General features: G+C 49.0%; 2 protein-coding genes across 4 annotated transcripts; both read left to right on the forward strand.

Annotated features, from left to right (window-relative positions):
- Positions 1–32: 32 nt before the first annotated feature.
- CEP85 (centrosomal protein 85) lies at positions 33–14210 on the forward strand. Of its 3 annotated transcripts, none has more exons than XM_064471647.1 (15): positions 33–100; positions 1549–1620; positions 2229–2381; positions 4620–5344; positions 5993–6126; positions 6964–7081; positions 7475–7660; positions 8305–8457; positions 8701–8855; positions 9361–9481; positions 10413–10463; positions 10550–10657; positions 11321–11549; positions 11818–11996; positions 12389–14210. In XM_064471647.1, the coding sequence occupies exons 2-14, from the start codon at positions 1566–1568 to the stop codon at positions 11979–11981; spliced, it is 2352 nt and encodes a 783-aa protein (XP_064327717.1). In that variant the 5' UTR covers positions 33–100; positions 1549–1565; the 3' UTR covers positions 11982–11996; positions 12389–14210. The 3 variants fall into 3 exon arrangements, with proteins under 3 accessions (XP_064327717.1, XP_064327718.1, XP_064327719.1); XM_064471648.1 differs by having other exon boundaries at positions 13613–14210; XM_064471649.1 differs by lacking the exons at positions 33–100; positions 1549–1620; positions 2229–2381; positions 12389–14210 and adding an exon at positions 4101–4252 and having other exon boundaries at positions 11818–12376.
- On the forward strand, positions 14147–16261 carry SH3BGRL3 (SH3 domain binding glutamate rich protein like 3). The gene is made up of 3 exons (XM_064471650.1): positions 14147–14471; positions 14811–14978; positions 15347–16261. Exons 1-3 carry the CDS (start codon positions 14292–14294, stop codon positions 15410–15412), a joined length of 414 nt encoding a protein of 137 aa, XP_064327720.1. The 5' UTR covers positions 14147–14291; the 3' UTR covers positions 15413–16261.
- The last annotated feature ends 821 nt before the right edge of the window (positions 16262–17082 follow it).

Consider the following 17082-nt stretch of genomic DNA (forward strand, 5'->3'; position numbering starts at 1 on the left):
CCGGCGCATTCGATAGGCTGCGGGGCAGGGAAGGGCGGGTCCCCCCGGCGCTGTAACGGTCGTGGCGCGCGGGGCAGCGCGAGCGCCGCGGCGGAGGCAGGTGAGGGGATCGGGCCCGTATGGGAGCCGTCCCGTCGCCGGGCCTTACGGAGCGGGCTCCGGTGTGGGGCAGCACCACTCCCTGTGCTCCCCATGGGTGAAACCGTCCCTTCCCCCTCCCTCCCGGACAGCTCGGCGGCCCCCCGCCCCTCAGAGGACCGGCCCCGGCTCTCCCGCCCCTCCGTCACCAGCCCCCCTGGGGTCAGGCTGCGCCTTCCAGGCGGTTGGGGTTCCTTCCCTCCCCCCCGCCTTCTATGACCCACCTCTCCCTTCCCACCCCCCTGCAGCCTCCCCCGGTGCCCGCTGCTGGAAGGGGCTGCCGTGCAGGATGGTGTGGGCGCTCCCCGTAAGGGGAGGGGGTGTGTTTGCGAGAGGGTGGTGGGAAATGCTCTGGGTGCTTTGTCTGTTTTACTTTGAGGGCCCACGCCTGGATTTCCCCGTTATAACTTGCTGTGGTGCTGCTGGCGACTGAGGAATTCCCAGAAATTCAGGTTTTTCCCTGAGGAAAACCCAGGAATTTCTGAAGCACACCTAAATTAAACACAGCAAGCACTATGTTTAGCTAAAAGTGTTTTATTTCTTTGCAGAGTGAAATGCTGCTTCTGGTTTGTTATCCTGTTGCATTCCTGATGTCTATCTGATGTTGTAAAATCTGTATATGTATGTTTTCTAAGAATTAATGGTTTCTGTGAGCTCTTTGAATCAGTTAAGCAAAAATCTGTAAGAGCTGATTGATAGAAATACTGATTCAATCTGAAAAGCTGATTGTTTGAAATACTAATTGAGGCTTTAGTATTTGACTGGTGGAGAGGTGAGAGGCCTTGAATTTCCACAGTGAAGCCCAAAAGCTGTAAATTATACTTGCATCACCAAAGGCAGGAAATTCACTGCCTGAAGTATTCAGATAAGCAGATAAATTAAACCAAAGCTCTGGATAGATAATAATTGCCATTTATGGAACAGTGGCGCTAAGTTTTGAATTCCTGCATTTCTGCATGTAGTTGCTCAGTGACCTCTACAGAGGGCATAAATGAACTGGTTTAAAGTCAAGACTTTTAAAGGGAAACTTTTAGCCTCTATAGACAAAGCCAGCGTATAGGTACCATGGTGATGCTCTATAAATAACTACGATGGGGATAACACATGGCCCAGTTGAAAGGCGCTGCTGAACTCCTGCGTACCTGGAGAATGTTGCCAACAGGAACTTTTGTCATTTCTCAGGCATGAAGAAAACCTACAATAACAATAACAGTTTTGCTTTTTTTTTTAAGTATTGCCTCTGTTGCTGTGGGGATGAAGTAGAGATACCCTTGGAAAGAGATGCTAATTAAATATGAAATACTGTGTTATTCTGAGAGCAGCTGATATGTATGTACCCTTCACTTGGTTAGTGGAAACAGGTTTGGTTTATGCTGATTTGAAATATGGTTTTTATTTATTGCCCTGTAGCTCACTGAATAGACAAAATGGCTGCTCTTGAGAAACATCCAGACCTGAGGCTCCAGCAGAACAATCCATCGGGTAAGAACAATCCTGTCTTTAAAGCCACGCTGCTGTCGGGTCCTGTTTCAGTCTCTCTGAGGAGACATATGGCCCTGAGAAGAGTTCTTTACCAAAAGCTTTTTATTAAAAAAGCAATAGTTTATTCCTGCAAAATAAATCAATTGCATGGGTATCCAAGGGTAGAGAATCGGTTGATAATGAACTTATCCCTTGAGTGATAAATGGTAAATCAGGAATAGTTCTTAACAGTGCAGAAATGTTTCTTTACCAGTATAGCTGTGTGCCAATGTTGTTGCTCTTTTTAGTTTGAGAGCATCAGCGTTTGGTGTAATATCACCAAACTTCTCGATGGGGATATAACTTGCTGCTTTTGTGTTCTGACTTCCACAACAAGACTGATTTTTCAATCTCCTGTTGATATTTGGCTTCCCTCTGCTTGCTGCCATTTCCTTTTGCAAAAGAAAATTTCTTTAGCAACAATAGGGGGAGTCAAGCAAGGGTCAGTTTGGTTTTTGGTAGCATGGGGAATTAGGTATGGCTAGGATAGTTGGGTATGGCTTAAGTATATTAAAAGGCTCTTCAGTCTGTTGGCTAAAACATAAATATCCCTGGCTTTTTCTCTCCAGATTCCAGCACTGGTCAGAAGAGTCATTTCTTGGAGACTGACTGGAAAACACCTATGCTGTCTGTGAAGTTCCAGAGCCGTGTCAGTCGCTGCTCAAGCATGGCTGACAGCAGGGATGGGGGCATTGGGACCTCCTGCTCAAACAGCACAGAAGGTGAGGGGCACCATGGCATCACACAGTAACAGCCAGGGACTTCAAGTTTTCTTAGAAGGCCAACAAACATTAAATAGCCAGATGTTACCGAACCCTAGAATGTAAAACTTGGGGAGAGCGGAATCTGTAATGGTGTTTGGAGGCTGTTTCAAAACCGGTGCCTCCATACATGGATATGCTGCTGAAATATAAACAAGTGATTAAGGGACTTGCTGTTTCTCTGAGCTGGTTTGGTTATCTTCTAACTGTAGTAAGCATTTTTAACTGACTAAAAGAGCCACCTTGGTGATTTACTGGTTCATACTGACCAAAAGTGATTTATCAGCAAGCCTGTTGTGTGACTACTTTTAAGAAATAATTTATAGGTGCCTCCAGAGGCTTCAGATTGGTGTGCCTTTGTGTGTAAGTCTCCTCAGTGTTAGACCTGTGTGCTTCTCACTGAAGAATGCTGCAGCCTTGCCCTCAGCTGAGGCACCTTCTGTGAAATTGCTTGTCCCAGCAATCCTTTCTACCTCCATCTTCATGTTCATCCATGAAAGTGACATAAACCACTGCTGATTCACTGATTCTTCTTTCAGCAGTGAGGAAGTTTGTGGTGTTCTTTAAAACAATGCACTTCACACATTCATGTGTTTCACAAGCTACCCTGAGCCTTTTGGGTGAGCTATAGATCTTAATAATGTGTGAGTTGAAATGAAGGCTTCTGAAAAAGTCTGCCTTGTGAAAATATCGCTAGAAATATTACTAGAGTGCATGTTTAAGTGTCCCTTCTAGCCTCATTTGGGATAATAAAACATCTAGTTATGTGCTGAGGGCAGGGGGGATAATGGTGGCCCTTTTCAAAAGTGCCCTCTGAACATTTGTAATGTTGTAGCCTTGTTTGTAAGAGCCGGGGCTGAGCTGCGGCACTGACAGCTGGCTGGGCACGCTGACTTTCAGGTCAGTACATTAGTCAGAAGTGTTGTTGTAACGACCCTTAGCACACTCAAGGAACTGATTGCAGCATCTGCACGTGGCGTGTTGGTCAGGGAACTCGAGTTCCTGACAGTGATACTGGGATATAAATTTAGGGGCTGTAAAAGGAAATTGTACTGTCTTTTTGCTGTTTGCCAAGGTGAATGTGCTTGTGACGGCTTCGTAGCACGGTGTTCTCTGAAGTTCCTAGGCGCAGCCAAGTAATGTTGAAGAGATTTTTTTTCCCCCCTTTCCTGCTGGTTTTTGAGGAGAGGGCCTTGTGCCTTTATTGTGATAGTTTTCCTGCAGTTTAATGGTCTTTGCAGAATCTGGTTTTGGTCCTATTCAAATTGTAACCTTTTATTCCTTCTTGTAGCAATGCTTTGAGGTTACAAAGAGGTGGAGGGGTGACCTTTCAGTCCTGATGTTGCATTAAAGGAACATCATGTGGGGTTGGGCTTTTAGCCAAACCCATGAAGAAAACAAGTTTGTGTATCTGTGAGAACCTGGAATTACTGTATCAGGACGAGGAGTGGGAACAGGCACTTCACTGTTTGCCTTTCTCAGCTCTTGCTGTTGCTGTATTGAAATCTGAGAGTTGCTAAGAATAGCCCTGTATTTCCATGTTGCCAGGTTTGGTGCCCATCTGACAGGACGGGCTCACGTTAGGGTACGCTGAACTCCATCTCATTTCCTGTGGCAATAAGGTGAGAGCCATTGCTCTAGCCTCTAGAAAAAGCTCTTTTGCTGCAGCGTCCTGGAGGAGTTCGAAGGTCAGCTGCTTGGTGATCTAGTGTCCAGCTATGTTTGAAGCTCATCATGGGCTTAGTGAAGGCTCCAGTTAGCTTTGGTTACAGTTCAGAGTCGCTGAGCTGTGGGACGGGCAGAACAGAATCAAGGTCTCAGTGTTCAGCTGAGTAAGTTTCAGCCTTTTTATTCAATTTAAAGGACTTGGTTTCTAAACCTATAGAAAGATAATGTTATTGATTTAAGATTATACTAGAGTAGCTTAAAAACAAGGGATTAAAAATGTGTACCGAACTAAACTTGGATTCTCCCCATGGTTTACGGTGGTAGGAGAATGTCAACAAGTTCCTGAAACTTGTAGTGAGGGGGAACACGGCTATGCCTTAGTCTTGCTGCTGCTGCTTAGGAGGACATGTTCATGGGGAAAAGAATCACTTTTAAAAGTTCTTTTGAAAAGTTGTTCAGCAGAGGAATGGCTGTTCATGTCAGAATATTTTCAGGGTTGTAATTAAAGCATCACTCTTCTTCTTTCCCTAGACTTCTGCAGTTCCAGTGACAGTTCCTCATTCCAGCCCATCAAAACCCAAGTGACCATCCCAACAGCTCATGTTATGCCTTCTACGCTGGGTGCCTCACCCTCCAAGCTGTGCTCTGTGGGAGACCAGAGCTGTTCGCAGAGTCCTTCAAAAACTGCTATGCCAGGATCTGCTTCTGAACACGCAGGGCTCATGAGAAATGGAGACTTTAATGCTGGGAAGTCGTCTCAGGTGCCACCCAGGGATCTCTTGCGTCTCTATGGGGCTTCAGGGGAAAACGGTTTTGAGCAATCCTGGCATCCTGTTTCTGATCACATGAGAACAGAAGATACTTGGAAGTTTGACACCCCTGCCATTGAGCGCACCCTTAACCAGTCTCTCTTTCTGGATAGTTTGTGCACTGACCCTCTCCACAGGTTCCAGAAGTTCAATCCAAACTCTGGGGCAGCTGAGGCAGGAAAGGACCATTATAAGGTGCTGCCAGAGAGTAAGCAAGCGGCAGGGGCTAACGGAGCCTGTGAGCCCCAGGATGGAGCGTGGCCGAGCGGGAGCAGACAGATGCCAACGGGACTCCAGGCCAACAATTTTTTTTCAAAACCTGTAACTCCTTCATCTCGAGCATGGATGCAAGAAGCCTGCACGCTACATCCGCACGAGAGGGTCTGCGAACTCAGTGCTTGGAAACAACAGCTGGAGAAAGTGCAATTGCAAATAGAGCAAATGCAGGTGGGGAGCTGCTTGTGTTAATGTATGAGTTTGAAACCCTTCCTGTCTCTTTAGTCATGAATCCTTGTCCCAGTCTTAAAGCATGGGGGGAAATGTCTCATGCTTCTCCCTGTCTTACACTGAAAGTCTCTTAATGATCTGTTTCTACAACGTGTGGTGTCACAGGTATCACTTGACATGTAGAGTGGCCCTGTATTATGTTACAGCACTGCACAATGGTTCAGATCAAGAGGTGAAATATCCTGTCTGCTAGAAACTGCAAAAAGAAAAAGCATGCCAAGAAGTTCTTAACAGTTTCTAGAATAATTGCATTCTGTATCTAGATTTAAGAAACATACTATTTTTTTAAAAAGATGCATAAAACTAACTGCAGTTCATTAGGTGGAAACAGTTTGTTCATCACCTCCCACCAGCTGTACCTTAATAGAGACAAATTGTTTCCAGCAAGCTAGCACAGTGATCTAAAATTATTTGTTAATCTCCAGTTGTGCTTGGGCAAAGTTGCTTGTTCTTGGACATCAACAGAGACTGAAATAGCTATGTCCTGGCATGCAGATGAGCACACAGTGTGCAAAATAGCCCTAGCAATGTTGCAATTACCTCTGTGGAGCACAAACCTCTCCCTCCTCATTTTGACTCCTCTTTCAGTTACAAAATGGAGGTGCCTGCCACCATCCCTCGATGTATTCTCCTTCACTGCCTACACCTGATCCAGCACAATGGATCAATATTCTGAACTCCAATGAAAACCTACTCAAGGAGAAAGAGCTTCTCATTGACAGGTGAGAGTTTGATACTGACATAGGGTTTAAGGACTCCAGTACATTCCCTTTTGGAAAGGGAGGGTTTTGAAAGTACTGAGGAAAGCTCTTATCTCAGAGTCCCTTTTACCTGATAGAGCTTTTTTAATTGCAGAGAAGAACATAATGGCCTTTCTGAACAGCTGTCCTCCCCTTCCTCTTGGAAGTAGGATGGTGATCTGAGGGTTCAGATAAATCCATTTTGGTTATGGTTTTCTATGTTCTACAAGGGATAAAGACTTCTGTTTATATCACAATTATCTGGAATGTCAAAACTACTGCCTTTTTGCTTGAGGACTTTCTGGCAGCTCTTTGAGATCTTTGTTTTAAATTTGTTGTTTGAGTTTGGGCTGGCAAACACTTCTGATACCTAACAGTAGTGGTCCATAAGCTTTTCGAAAAGGTAAGTCTTCATGGAAACTACTTTCAGCATTTGGACTGTAAATACTTGTTCTGCGTACTCATTTTGAGTCCTCTGTCTGCTCATTTTACTCATAAGCTCTGCAGCCAAGCAGAATCCTCCAAAGCATGCAAGGCTTTTGTGTTTTATGTATAATCATCGCTGGGTGGGGAGGCTTGGAGGGGAGGGAAGAAAAGTTAATACCAATTGTAAAAAAAAAAAAATTAAAAAAAATTAGAATGGGTATCTTTCAGTCTTTCAGATTATTTCCCTGCAGGTCAGTTCTGAGTTGCAGAGTTGTCCTTCTGTTCTGCATGTCACTGCACAGAGCACTAGAGTCGTGGTGGCAGTGCTCATGTTGTATTGCTCTCTACTGTACATTGGAGAACAGTGTATTACCTGGCTTATTTATTTAACAGACAAAGACAACACATATCCCAGTTGGAGCAGAAGGTCCGTGAAAGTGAACTGCAGGTTCACAGTGCCCTGCTTGGCTGTCCAGCACCCTACGGAGATGTCTACATGTTGAGACTGCAGGTAATTGGTTGCAACAGGGTGTTGGTAAGAAATATGTATTGAACCTGATGGCCCTACCGCTTCTCATCAGGTGTTTCCTGAGTAGGAGGGCTATGCAGAGTAAAACTATCCTTTGTATGGGGTCCCCTTTACCTGTCACCTCTGAGATCTGCTGTGACTCTCTGAGATTTCAAGCCCTGAAGTACTATGGTTTGCTTAGAAGCTGTGCTAGTGATGCAAACACCTGACAGCGCTGTCAAGTGTTATTTCAAATACTGCAGTATATAAGATGGGCTGAACGATGTTCGGGAATTAGGAGAGCTGAGAGGCAGCTCTGAGACAGTGTAGCTGCTTAGCGCCAGTTTGTAGCGAACTTAGCTCTGACGGACAGAATTCACGGGCCTGTCTCTGCAGGAGCTGCAGCGGGAGAACACATTTCTTCGAGCACAGTTCACAGAGAAGACTGAATCCCTCAGTAAGGAAAAGATTGAACTGGAGAGAAAACTGGCTGCTGCAGAGGTGGATGGAAAGCTGATCCGGGAGTCACTGAAGGAAACAATGCAGAAACACGCAGAGGAGTTAAAGAAACAGGAAGAAAGGGTATGATCCCATTGCTCTAGAGATGGGAAGGTGTTTTTTCTTCAAGAAGCTAAAAGTCAGTGTAGTGCATGGATGTGGCACTGTGTTATTGTAGGTATTTTCTGATCTCACAGAATGTTAGGGGTTGGAAGGGACCTCTGGAAATGATCCCATCCAAACCCCCTGCTTGAGCAGGCACACCCAGAGCCGGGGCACAGGACTGCGTCTAGGCAGGGTGTGAATGTCTCCAGGGAAGGGACACCACAGCCTCTCTGGGCAGCCTGTGCCCCTGCTCTGGCACCTGCACAGGAAGGAAGTTTTTTCTCATATTGAGGTGGAACTTCCCATGTTCCAACTTGTGCCCATTGCCCCTTGGCCTGTCGTTGGGCACTATTGAAAAGAGCCTTGTATTGAAAATTCTCCTTGTAGAATTCTTTGCTTTGTAAGCAAAAGCCCTTCCTCCTGCAGTTAGAAGTATTTCAGTACCCCTTCTTTTAACTAGAGAAGACGACTGTCTTTAGCAAAGTGAGCAGAAATGCTGCGGAGTTTGTGATCTTGTATTTTGGTGTTGTGCTGTACAAAAGAGTAAATGAGTGGGCTCACAGAGGACTGAAGAATGGACAAGAAATCATATAAACTAAACTTGTATATAACTGTCCCTGCAGGTAAAGGGAAGAGACAAACACATTAATAATCTTAAAAAGAAATGCCAGAAGGAATCTGAACAAAACAGGGAGAAACAACAGAGAATTGAGACCCTGGAACGATACCTGGCTGATTTACCAACCCTTGAGGACCACCAGAAACAGAGTCAGAAGGTAAAGATTCCTCTGAGTTGTGACAGTACACATACTTGCTCGGGTGGCTTTTCTACAGAAGCAGATAATCTCCTGTGCAGCTGCCCACGTAAAGTTGTGGTCTGACCTTTTTGGAGGAGGAATGTTTTGAGCTATAGATAAGAATTGCCACATAGGTAGTAAAAAATCTGCCTTGTGAATGTAGATGAAACATGGTGTGTGCCTTGGGAGGTCTCTAGAATGTTGTGATGGTCTTTGTTGCAGCTGAAGGAATTTGAAATGAAGAGTACTGCTATGCAGGAAACAGTGCTGGCACTGGAAACAGAGCTTGGAGGTGTCCGGGCTGCTTTCAGGGAGCAAGAGATGCAGCTAGAAACCCAAAAACACAAGGAAATGGAGCTTCTTTCCAATATACGCAGGTAAAAATCTGGAGGATTAGAATAAGCTTCACCTTAGCACTGAAGTAATCACTGCACAAGAACAGTGATGATTCAGCACAGCCACTGTCCCACCTGTCAGAACCAGGTTACCAGGGATTTGTAATGCTCACCAAAACACTGTTCAGATGCTGTGTGGCAACAGTGGAGGGTGGGAGCAGAACCAGGTGACTGAAAGAAAGGGGGCCCCTGTTTTGTGACCTGGGTCTGTCTGCATCCTCAGGTTATTGCTCTTAACCGGAACCCCTTGCAAAATGGACCTACGTAATCTGCAATCATTGCATCTCTGCAAATGTGCCAATCTCATGAGCAGGGCTGTGTCCAGCAGGAGGGACTCCTTCCTTCACAGCCCTGGCAGTTTGCAAGCTGGGATCCAAACAGGGCAACACTGACACCTGATATGAAAATCATTTGCTGCCTCATATTGTTTAGTGAGGGAAACACAGCAAATGGAGCTGGATTTCCCATGGTGTTCTGCTAATTTCAGCTTGCAGGACAAGATGCAGCAGTGTGTAAAGAATGCAGAGAGAGGACCCCCTGCCCAGGATGGGGAGAGACAGAAAATAGAAAATGACTCTCTGAAGAAAGAATGCGACTGCCTCAGGAAGGTAACAGGCTGTCTCATCTGGGAATCACACGTTTTTCCTTCCACTGAGTCACACCAGGCACTAAAATGAAATCAAGGACTTTTGCAGTGGTAGGCAGTCACAATTGCACTGAAGCAGGAGTTCCTGGAATTCCAAACTAAGGGATTTTAAAAGCACTCCTACAGTAACACCGGGGAGAAATTGCAGAATGCAGAAGAGGGGAGAGGGAAACCACAAGAATGCAACTTCTCCATTCTGTTTTAAGCTGATACTTCTAATGGGTCTTTATCAGGTGCCTTTCATCAGGGAATCTGAGTCCATTACTAACAGAGGCAGTGATTAAAGCAGTAAATGGACAGGGTCCCCCAGTTCAAGGACAGGGAACTGCTCGAGCATGTCCAGTGGAGAGCTACCAAGATGATCAGGGGCCTGGAGCAACTCCCTTATGAGGAAAGGCTGAGACACCTGGGTTTGTTCCGCCTGGAGAAGAGAAGGCTGAGGTGGTGGTGGGGCGGTCTTATCAATGCTTATAAATATCTGATGGGTGGGTGTCAAGAGGATGGGGCTGGATTCTTCAGTAGTTCCCAACGACAGGCCAAGGGGCAACAGGCACAAGTTGGAACACGGGAAGTTCCACCTGAACATGTGAAAAAAAAACCTCCTTCCCTGTGCGGGTGCCAGAGCAGGGGCACAGGCTGCCCAGAGAGGCTGTGGGGTCCCTTCCCTGGAGACATTCACACCCCGCCTGGATGCTGTCCTGTGCCCCTGCTCTGGGTGTGCCTGCTCAAGCAGGGGGTGGGACGGGGTGAGCTCCAGAGGGCCCTTCCAACCCCCACCGTTCTGTGATTCTGTGAAAGAGAAGAAGAGGGGATGCTGTCCTACTGAAGGAGAAATCCTGGTGAAATTACTGAGCCTGTGTGGCCAGTTCTGATGCCTCTGCTTTTGATTCCAGATTGTGGACAAAAAGCAGAAGAAGATGGAGCAGTTGTCCTTGCAAGTAAAGGTGAGAGGTGACTTTGGAGGGACCCAGAACTTGAGACTATGCTCTGAAGTGAGTTAGACTTACTACTTTCTCATGGTCTGTTCCAGAACCTGGAAGAACAGGTAGCCCAGGAAGAGGGGACAAGCCAAGCTCTGAAAGAGGAGGCAATGAGAAGAGAAAATGCACTGCAGCAGCTCCGGACAGCTGTGAAAGAGGTCAGAGCAGGAGTGTTTAGAGTGCCTGAGCATAGCAGTTGAATGAACAATGGATTGTCTTTTAGCAAGGCCCTTAATTTGCAGTCAGCAGCAGAACCTCTCCTGCTTCCTGCTAGTCAGTTGCCCTATCAGAGCTCTCCTCTGTTCAAAAGCAGGATGAGAAAGGCAGTTTCTGCCTTAGGAACTTCAGCTGGGGCTGCGGGTTGTGGTGGAGGACACTAAGCTTGCCAGCTGGGGGCAGCAAGGCGGTGAGCAGGAGTCCAAATTCCACTACAGCCCTGGCTGAAGGGCAGGGCTGAGCACCATTCTCCAGCCTAAAGGAAGCCAGCCAAGCACAATGGCAGCCCTTGAGGGAAGGAAGGGCCAGTGTTGGGGTGAACTGCTGGTACACAACCTCCTGGAAGCTTGCTTATTTTGTTGCATCGTGCCTTGGCAGGGACAACACAGTGTCATGGGGTGCTTCTTGTCTGAGCCAGGAAAGCTGAATGCTCACACCCTGTAGTACTGACACTTGCTCATCTAGAGAGAGTCTGGAGGACTTGATGTAAACCAGCTCCTCCTGCCCTTGGTGCTCCCATCATTATCAAGCAGTTGTGTTAAGTTGCTTTAAGTGTGCTAATTCTGTACCGAGTGACCACTAACCTGCTGCATCCGTTTGTCCAGCTTTCATCGCAGAACCAGGATCTCATTGAGAAGAACTTGACCCTTCAGGAACGACTCCGGCAGGCAGAGCTAACAACCCAGCCACTGGCTGCTGAGACAGCCCGCCTCGCCCAGGAGTTGCACAGCGAGCTGTCCAGTTGTCTGCAGGATTTGCAGTCTGTCTATAGCATTGTCACTCAGAGGGCTCAGGGCAAGGATCCCAACCTCTCTCTGCTCCTGGGCATTCGCTGTAAGTATGTGGAGTGATGGCAGAGCAAACCCTTTGGTTCCTGTGCAGTGGCAGAATTAAATAATTCACCTATAATATAGCATGGAAGGTTCTCATCTTTCTGGGATTCTGAACCTTCTTTCTGTGGTTAGCTAGCTCTAAAGGTTTGTGCTAAAGTTAAATAGTACCTATTTTGCAAAAGTGCATTGGTTTTTCTGGCTCACTTGCAAATGTGTGTGGTCCTTGGTCACAATTGCATGTGAGGTAACTCCCTTCTCTGACTCCACAGCTGTGCAGTACTCTGCTAAGGAGAAGGACGACTTGCTGAGCCCTGATGGACTTGCAAAGAAACTGGTGGAGGTAAAACAGCTTCACAAAGAGGTGGAGGACTTGAGGACGGCAATATCTGACAGATATGCTCAGGACATGGGAGACAACTGCATCACCCAGTAGAGAATGCTCCCCAAAGTAAGACAGGAAATAAAGACTTGAAACCCTCAGGAGTCTAGAGCTCCTACAACCCAAAACCTATTCAGCACTTTACCATCCCTTTGCTCGGGTACAAGATGTGTGACTTACCCAATCTGTGAGAAATCAGGGGGTTTGTTGCCAGAAGTGTTTAGCTGCTGACTGGCTAACTGGAATCGTTCAGGGCTTTGGTGTCGGGCTTTGCAGTAGCTTTGATCTTGTGGAATGTGTTTATGCTGTGTTTGCTGGAGCTGGTATGGTCTCTGATGCTGGGAGATGAATTCTGAATTGCCTTCCAGGCATGTCAAATGCTGAACATGCAAATGTGACAGTTAAAATCATCACTAAAAGGAAATGTATGCCCTGGTCTTTCTGATAAATTCTCTGTGCAGATCCTGTGTGACTAGTAAGACCAGAGGATTATCAGTGTTCAGGGGATATCTGTGGACTCCATAGGCAAGCAGGTGTGCCAGTTATACTACTGCTAATTACGTCAAGGTGCTACAGGCTCCTCAAATGCTGTGTGCACAGTGCTGACTTGGATGCTTGCGTAGCCAGTCATGGAGCAGGACCTGCTTTCCTCAGGTAAATGCAACTGGAGTCTTCCAGTAGCCAGCAGGAGTTGGGGAATAAAGCAACACTAAAAGACGACTCTGAAAACGCTCCCTCTGGGCACTGTTACCCCAGAAGCCTTAAGCCTTTTGTCCCCCCCCAAAACAGCACTCTGAGTGTGGGTATGATTCAGACTGCAGAGGAAGTGGATTGATGCTGGAGTGCCTTAATGTGCTAGAGAAACGTCCTGTCCCCACATTGCTTTGTGCCTAATGCATCTGCTGGCAGGGTGAGGAACTGCTGTTCCTTGTGGCAGCCTTTAGAGCCATCACAAACAATCCTGGGGAGCCTGGAATGTCGGGAGCCCCTGCCAGAGCCGCAAAGAGCCTCTGAGCCCTCGGGGGACCCTGCTGCAGGCCAGTGGGGAGACACACCTCTGCTTGGTTCTCTGCTTGCTGCTTGATAGGGTGAGCGCCATTCTGCTCCTAACATGGCAGGATGGTACAGCCGGATCCGAGAGCTCTTCCTGATGCCTGCAAGGCAGTGGCCACTCAGGCTGTGTTGTAGCCCGAGTACTCTGCGAGCTCCCTGCTCTGCTAAATAATGAGATTTCTAAATAAATCAGCATGGGGTGTGGTTCGCTTTGTCACAGCCCTCCTTAACCTTAGCAGCAGCTTTACAGTATTGAGTGCTTGCTCATAACAACGCTGTGGTGCTGAGGGTAGAACTTTGCTTTTCAGCTTAAGAGCAAGATAAGAAGCCATTATATAATGGGAGGGGAAATACTGCTGAGACTTCTGTCGGTTTGGTTGCTCTTGTTTCGCGTTGGGGCTGTGAGCCCTAAATTTGGGAGAAATGCTTTTGTTATTCCTTTTCGTGTTAAATTTTAAAGACCAAATCTGTTTTGTTCTTAGCATTTGGCCACCACAGGTGATGGTGGCAACAAATCGGTTGGTTTTCTGTCCCAAGCTACCCCCTGCACGGCACAGGGAGAGAGCGCAGTGGCGTCTGCCCTGTTCTTTCTGCATCTGGTGTATTAAGTTTCTGGTTGTTTCTGTTCCCAGGCTGCTGGTGCTATGTACTGAGCTAAATGTGGGCCAAGGCTGTTTGTTGAAGTCATTTGTCCTGGCTGCTGGGAGCTCTGTAGGCACTGGGGTGCAGAGCAGCACCATCTGTGAAAGTTGCCCCTTCCCACAGGTTAGCAGGGTGCTGTTGAGCACCGTCCCCTTTCCCTGCCTTGTCCTGGGTTACCAGGTGCTGTGTGGGGACACGTCTGCCCTCTGCCCCTGCAGAGCTGGCTGTGCAAATGGGATCACGGCTGAAACCCCATCTTGGCCGATGCTTGGAGCCTGGCCCTGTCCCAGCTGCTGGGCAAGAGAGATGCCCCCACGCCCTCACCCTCCTGCAAAACTGGACCTGCTTGGCTAAGAGGGTGATCCTATCTGCCCTACCTGTGCCTGCCCCTTTCCATGCAGGGGAAAACTTGGGCCCTTCTTGGCCGAGCACCCCCGCAGGGGTGCAGGACCACGTTCTCACGCGGTCCCACGTCCCCTTGGCGCGGTTCCCTGTGTGTGTCCCCCGGTCGCGTTGGGCGCAGCGTCTGTCTCGCACACTTGTTTTGTACTGATTATTTTGAGTATAAAATAAAGCAGCTCTGCTCCACTGGTGCGAGACGGTGCCGGGGCGCCCGCGGGGGCGGCGGCCGCCCGGGGCTGGGCCGGTGCCGGGCCCCGCCGAGGCCGCATGCCCGGGCCCGCCGGCTCCATTGGTCCCCGCAGTCACATGCCGGGCGGCGGCGGCGGAGCCTCCCGTTCCCCTCCCTCCCAACCTTCCCTCCGCCGGGCTTTGAGCGTAGGGAGCGGCCGCGATCGCAGCATGAGCACCCTCAAGGTCTACAGCACCTCGGTGACTGGATCCCGGGAGGTGAGCGGCGGCGGGGGGGACCCCGGGGGCTCCCCTTCCCTGGGGTGGGCATCTCTTCCCCGTGGAGCTGCAAAAGAAGCACCCCCACCCCATCCCGTGTCTCCCCTCCCCTGCTCACACTGCACTGTCCCCTTCATCCCCCGAATCCCTCCCGCTGTGCTGGGTGTCCCCCCAGCTGCTGCCACTCAGGGCTGAGCCCCACGGCCCCAGGTGCGGTCTGGACTGTGGCCCGTACGGAGCGGTCGCTCCGCTGAGCGTGGCTGGCACGCTGGGGTGCGTGCCTGCCCTTCACGATCCTCTCCAGCTCCCCATAACCTGCTTTTCCCGCCCGGGTTCCAGATCAAATCCCAACAGAGTGAAGTAACAAGAATCCTCGATGGGAAAAACATCAAGTACGAGCTGGTGGATATCTCCCAGGACAATGCTCTCCGGGAGGAGATGAGGGCAAAGGCAGGCAACCCCAAAGCCATCCCACCCCAGATTGTCAACGGAGACCACTACTGTGGGGTAATGCTTGTGCTTTGCGTGGGGGATAAACAGTGCAGAGGCTGGGTGGTGGGCAATAATCCTGTCCCTGTGTTTTTGCTGCAAATGGTGTCAAGATGCCTTTCAAAAGGCATTTCTCATGAGGTGCACAGGCAGAACGCTGCCAGGGTTAATGGGTGGCTTGTGAAAAATGGGAACCGGGCAGGGGGGTCCTGGGTGAGCGTGGGCAGTGGGGCTGTCCCAGCTTCACCCTGTCATCCTCCATGTGACTGTCACCCGTGTTGTGAACCAGTTTGTGCTGCGTGCTCAGGCGACCGGGTGCTGCCTGACCGGCGGGAGTGTACAGCTCGCTCTTGCCTTGTGAGCAACCGTGTGGCTTTTCCTTGCAGGATTATGAGCTCTTTGTGGAAGCGGTGGAGCAAAACACCCTGCAGGAGTTCCTGAAGTTGGCCTGAGCCCCGGGCCCACCTCCCGTCCTGGACTCTACCTGCATTCCTGAGCACCCTCATCTCTGACCACCTTCACTTCCAGGTTGTCAGCGCTCTCCTGGCACCACGACCTGAATCCCAACATAAGGAAACCCATGACCAAAACTACTCATTGCAGCTGCCTATGACTCCCTCCTGCCTAACCCTGATATCATCTCAGAGGGATCCAAAGAAAGTCTGACGCTTGCTGCGCATGGCCTCTGAACAAAGCTGGGCCTGGCTCACACCGCAGCTTCCAGTGCCTCTGTAAACAGCAAAGCCTCTGGGGCTGTGCGAAGTGCAGCCGTCCGTCAGCCCTCTCCTCTGCAGGGAGAGCTTCTGCTTCAGGAGGGAAGGGCTTCGGGTTGCATGTTACTTCCCACTTCTCCCAGTTGCTGTTAAAATTATAAATCCTGCTGCCTCACTTCCTTGTTTTTCATCATCTCAACTGCAGATATTATGGCAACTAAGTTGATTTTTGTTTTGTTTTAATACAAAAGTACTGCACAAAGCTGGGGTCTGACCACCCACTGCAGAGGAGGCTGGGGGTGAAGGCCAGTGCTGCTCGGCAGGCTGCCTGGGGGGATGGATGGGCCCAGAAGTGGGACCCACGCTGCTCTGTCTGCCCTCCGCCACGATGCGGTGCCAGGGCTCCCTCGTGAGCGTTAATGGCTCAGGGCTGCTCCAGAACAGCTGATGCTCCAGCTGTCTTACTTTTCCTCTTCGAGTTGGCTTTTTTTGCAATCCGGACCAAGTGCATTTTGTTTTCCTGCCAAAAAGCAAGTTTATAACCAGTGTTGTCTTCCGAGATGCTATTAAATGTTACTGTACCTTTCACGTCGGTAGCTGTGGGTTTCTTTTAAATTTCGTTTTATTTTGACTACAGGTTAAACATCACCTTACGTAATGATTCTGAATCATTTCCAGCTCAGAGAAACTGAGTCAGTTGTACTTGATGCTGCAGCCTGACACAAAGATCTTAACACCTTAGATTGCTGCCGCTAATCAAAGGCTCACAGGACTTGTCTGAATATCCTACGGCGTGGTAGTGACAGGTACCTCTCTCAAGCATTCCTCTCCTCTGCATGGTAAGAACGGCAGCCTGGGGGAGAGACAGCTTCAGCCAGACACGTGAGCAAAAAAACAACCCCCTGGCACAAAGATCACCTGGTGGGTTATAGACCAGGGTGTAGAGGGGCAGAGGGAAAGGCTGCCCTGTAGGAGGGTCCCCTGTAGGCTACTGTCTCTGCTGTAGGTAGAAAAAGGAGGAAATGAACTTAGAGCTGTGGGGGCTGAGTCATGGGGAGCCTGTGGAAGCAGTGCATAAGCGGTGCTTCCTGTATTTGAGTTGTGCAGGGTCCAGGTCTGGCCAGAGGGGTCTGGGAAGTGCTCTGGACATCCTGCCCCCTTCCACAGCAACGGCGCCTTTGAAACCTTAATGGAAGCAGAAACTGCAACTTTAATAAATGGTTTTATTGGGAGCCTTTAACGAGGGCTGGGTGGCAGCCTGTGCAGGGCCTCTGCTAAACGGGAACCTGCCAGAAGGCACTGCCTCGCACAAGTAGGAGTGTTGTCAGCTGGGAGTCGAGTGGGAGCTTGTCACAGCTGAACCAGAAAGAATGTGCTGGGGAAAGGGGCCTGTAAAGTGCAGCCCCAGC

Source organism: Phalacrocorax carbo, chromosome 22 (genome assembly GCF_963921805.1).
Source record: "Phalacrocorax carbo chromosome 22, bPhaCar2.1, whole genome shotgun sequence".
Taxonomy (NCBI): Eukaryota; Metazoa; Chordata; class Aves; order Suliformes; family Phalacrocoracidae; genus Phalacrocorax; species Phalacrocorax carbo.

What these genes read in the sequence shown, in the direction of transcription:
- CEP85 (XM_064471647.1), top strand. Translation starts at nt 1,566, where the DNA reads ATGGCTGCTCTTGAGAAACATCCAGACCTGAGGCTCCAGCAGAACAAT. An exon ending in TCTACATGTTGAGACTGCAG is followed by an intron (nt 7,082 to 7,474) that starts GTAATTGGTTGC and finishes CTGTCTCTGCAG; the next exon opens with GAGCTGCAGCGGGAGAACAC. An exon ending in AATGCGACTGCCTCAGGAAG is followed by an intron (nt 9,482 to 10,412) that starts GTAACAGGCTGT and finishes TTTTGATTCCAG; the next exon opens with ATTGTGGACAAAAAGCAGAA.
- SH3BGRL3 (XM_064471650.1), top strand. Translation starts at nt 14,292, where the DNA reads ATGCCCGGGCCCGCCGGCTCCATTGGTCCCCGCAGTCACATGCCGGGC. An exon ending in CGGTGACTGGATCCCGGGAG is followed by an intron (nt 14,472 to 14,810) that starts GTGAGCGGCGGC and finishes CCCGGGTTCCAG; the next exon opens with ATCAAATCCCAACAGAGTGA. An exon ending in ACGGAGACCACTACTGTGGG is followed by an intron (nt 14,979 to 15,346) that starts GTAATGCTTGTG and finishes TTTTCCTTGCAG; the next exon opens with GATTATGAGCTCTTTGTGGA.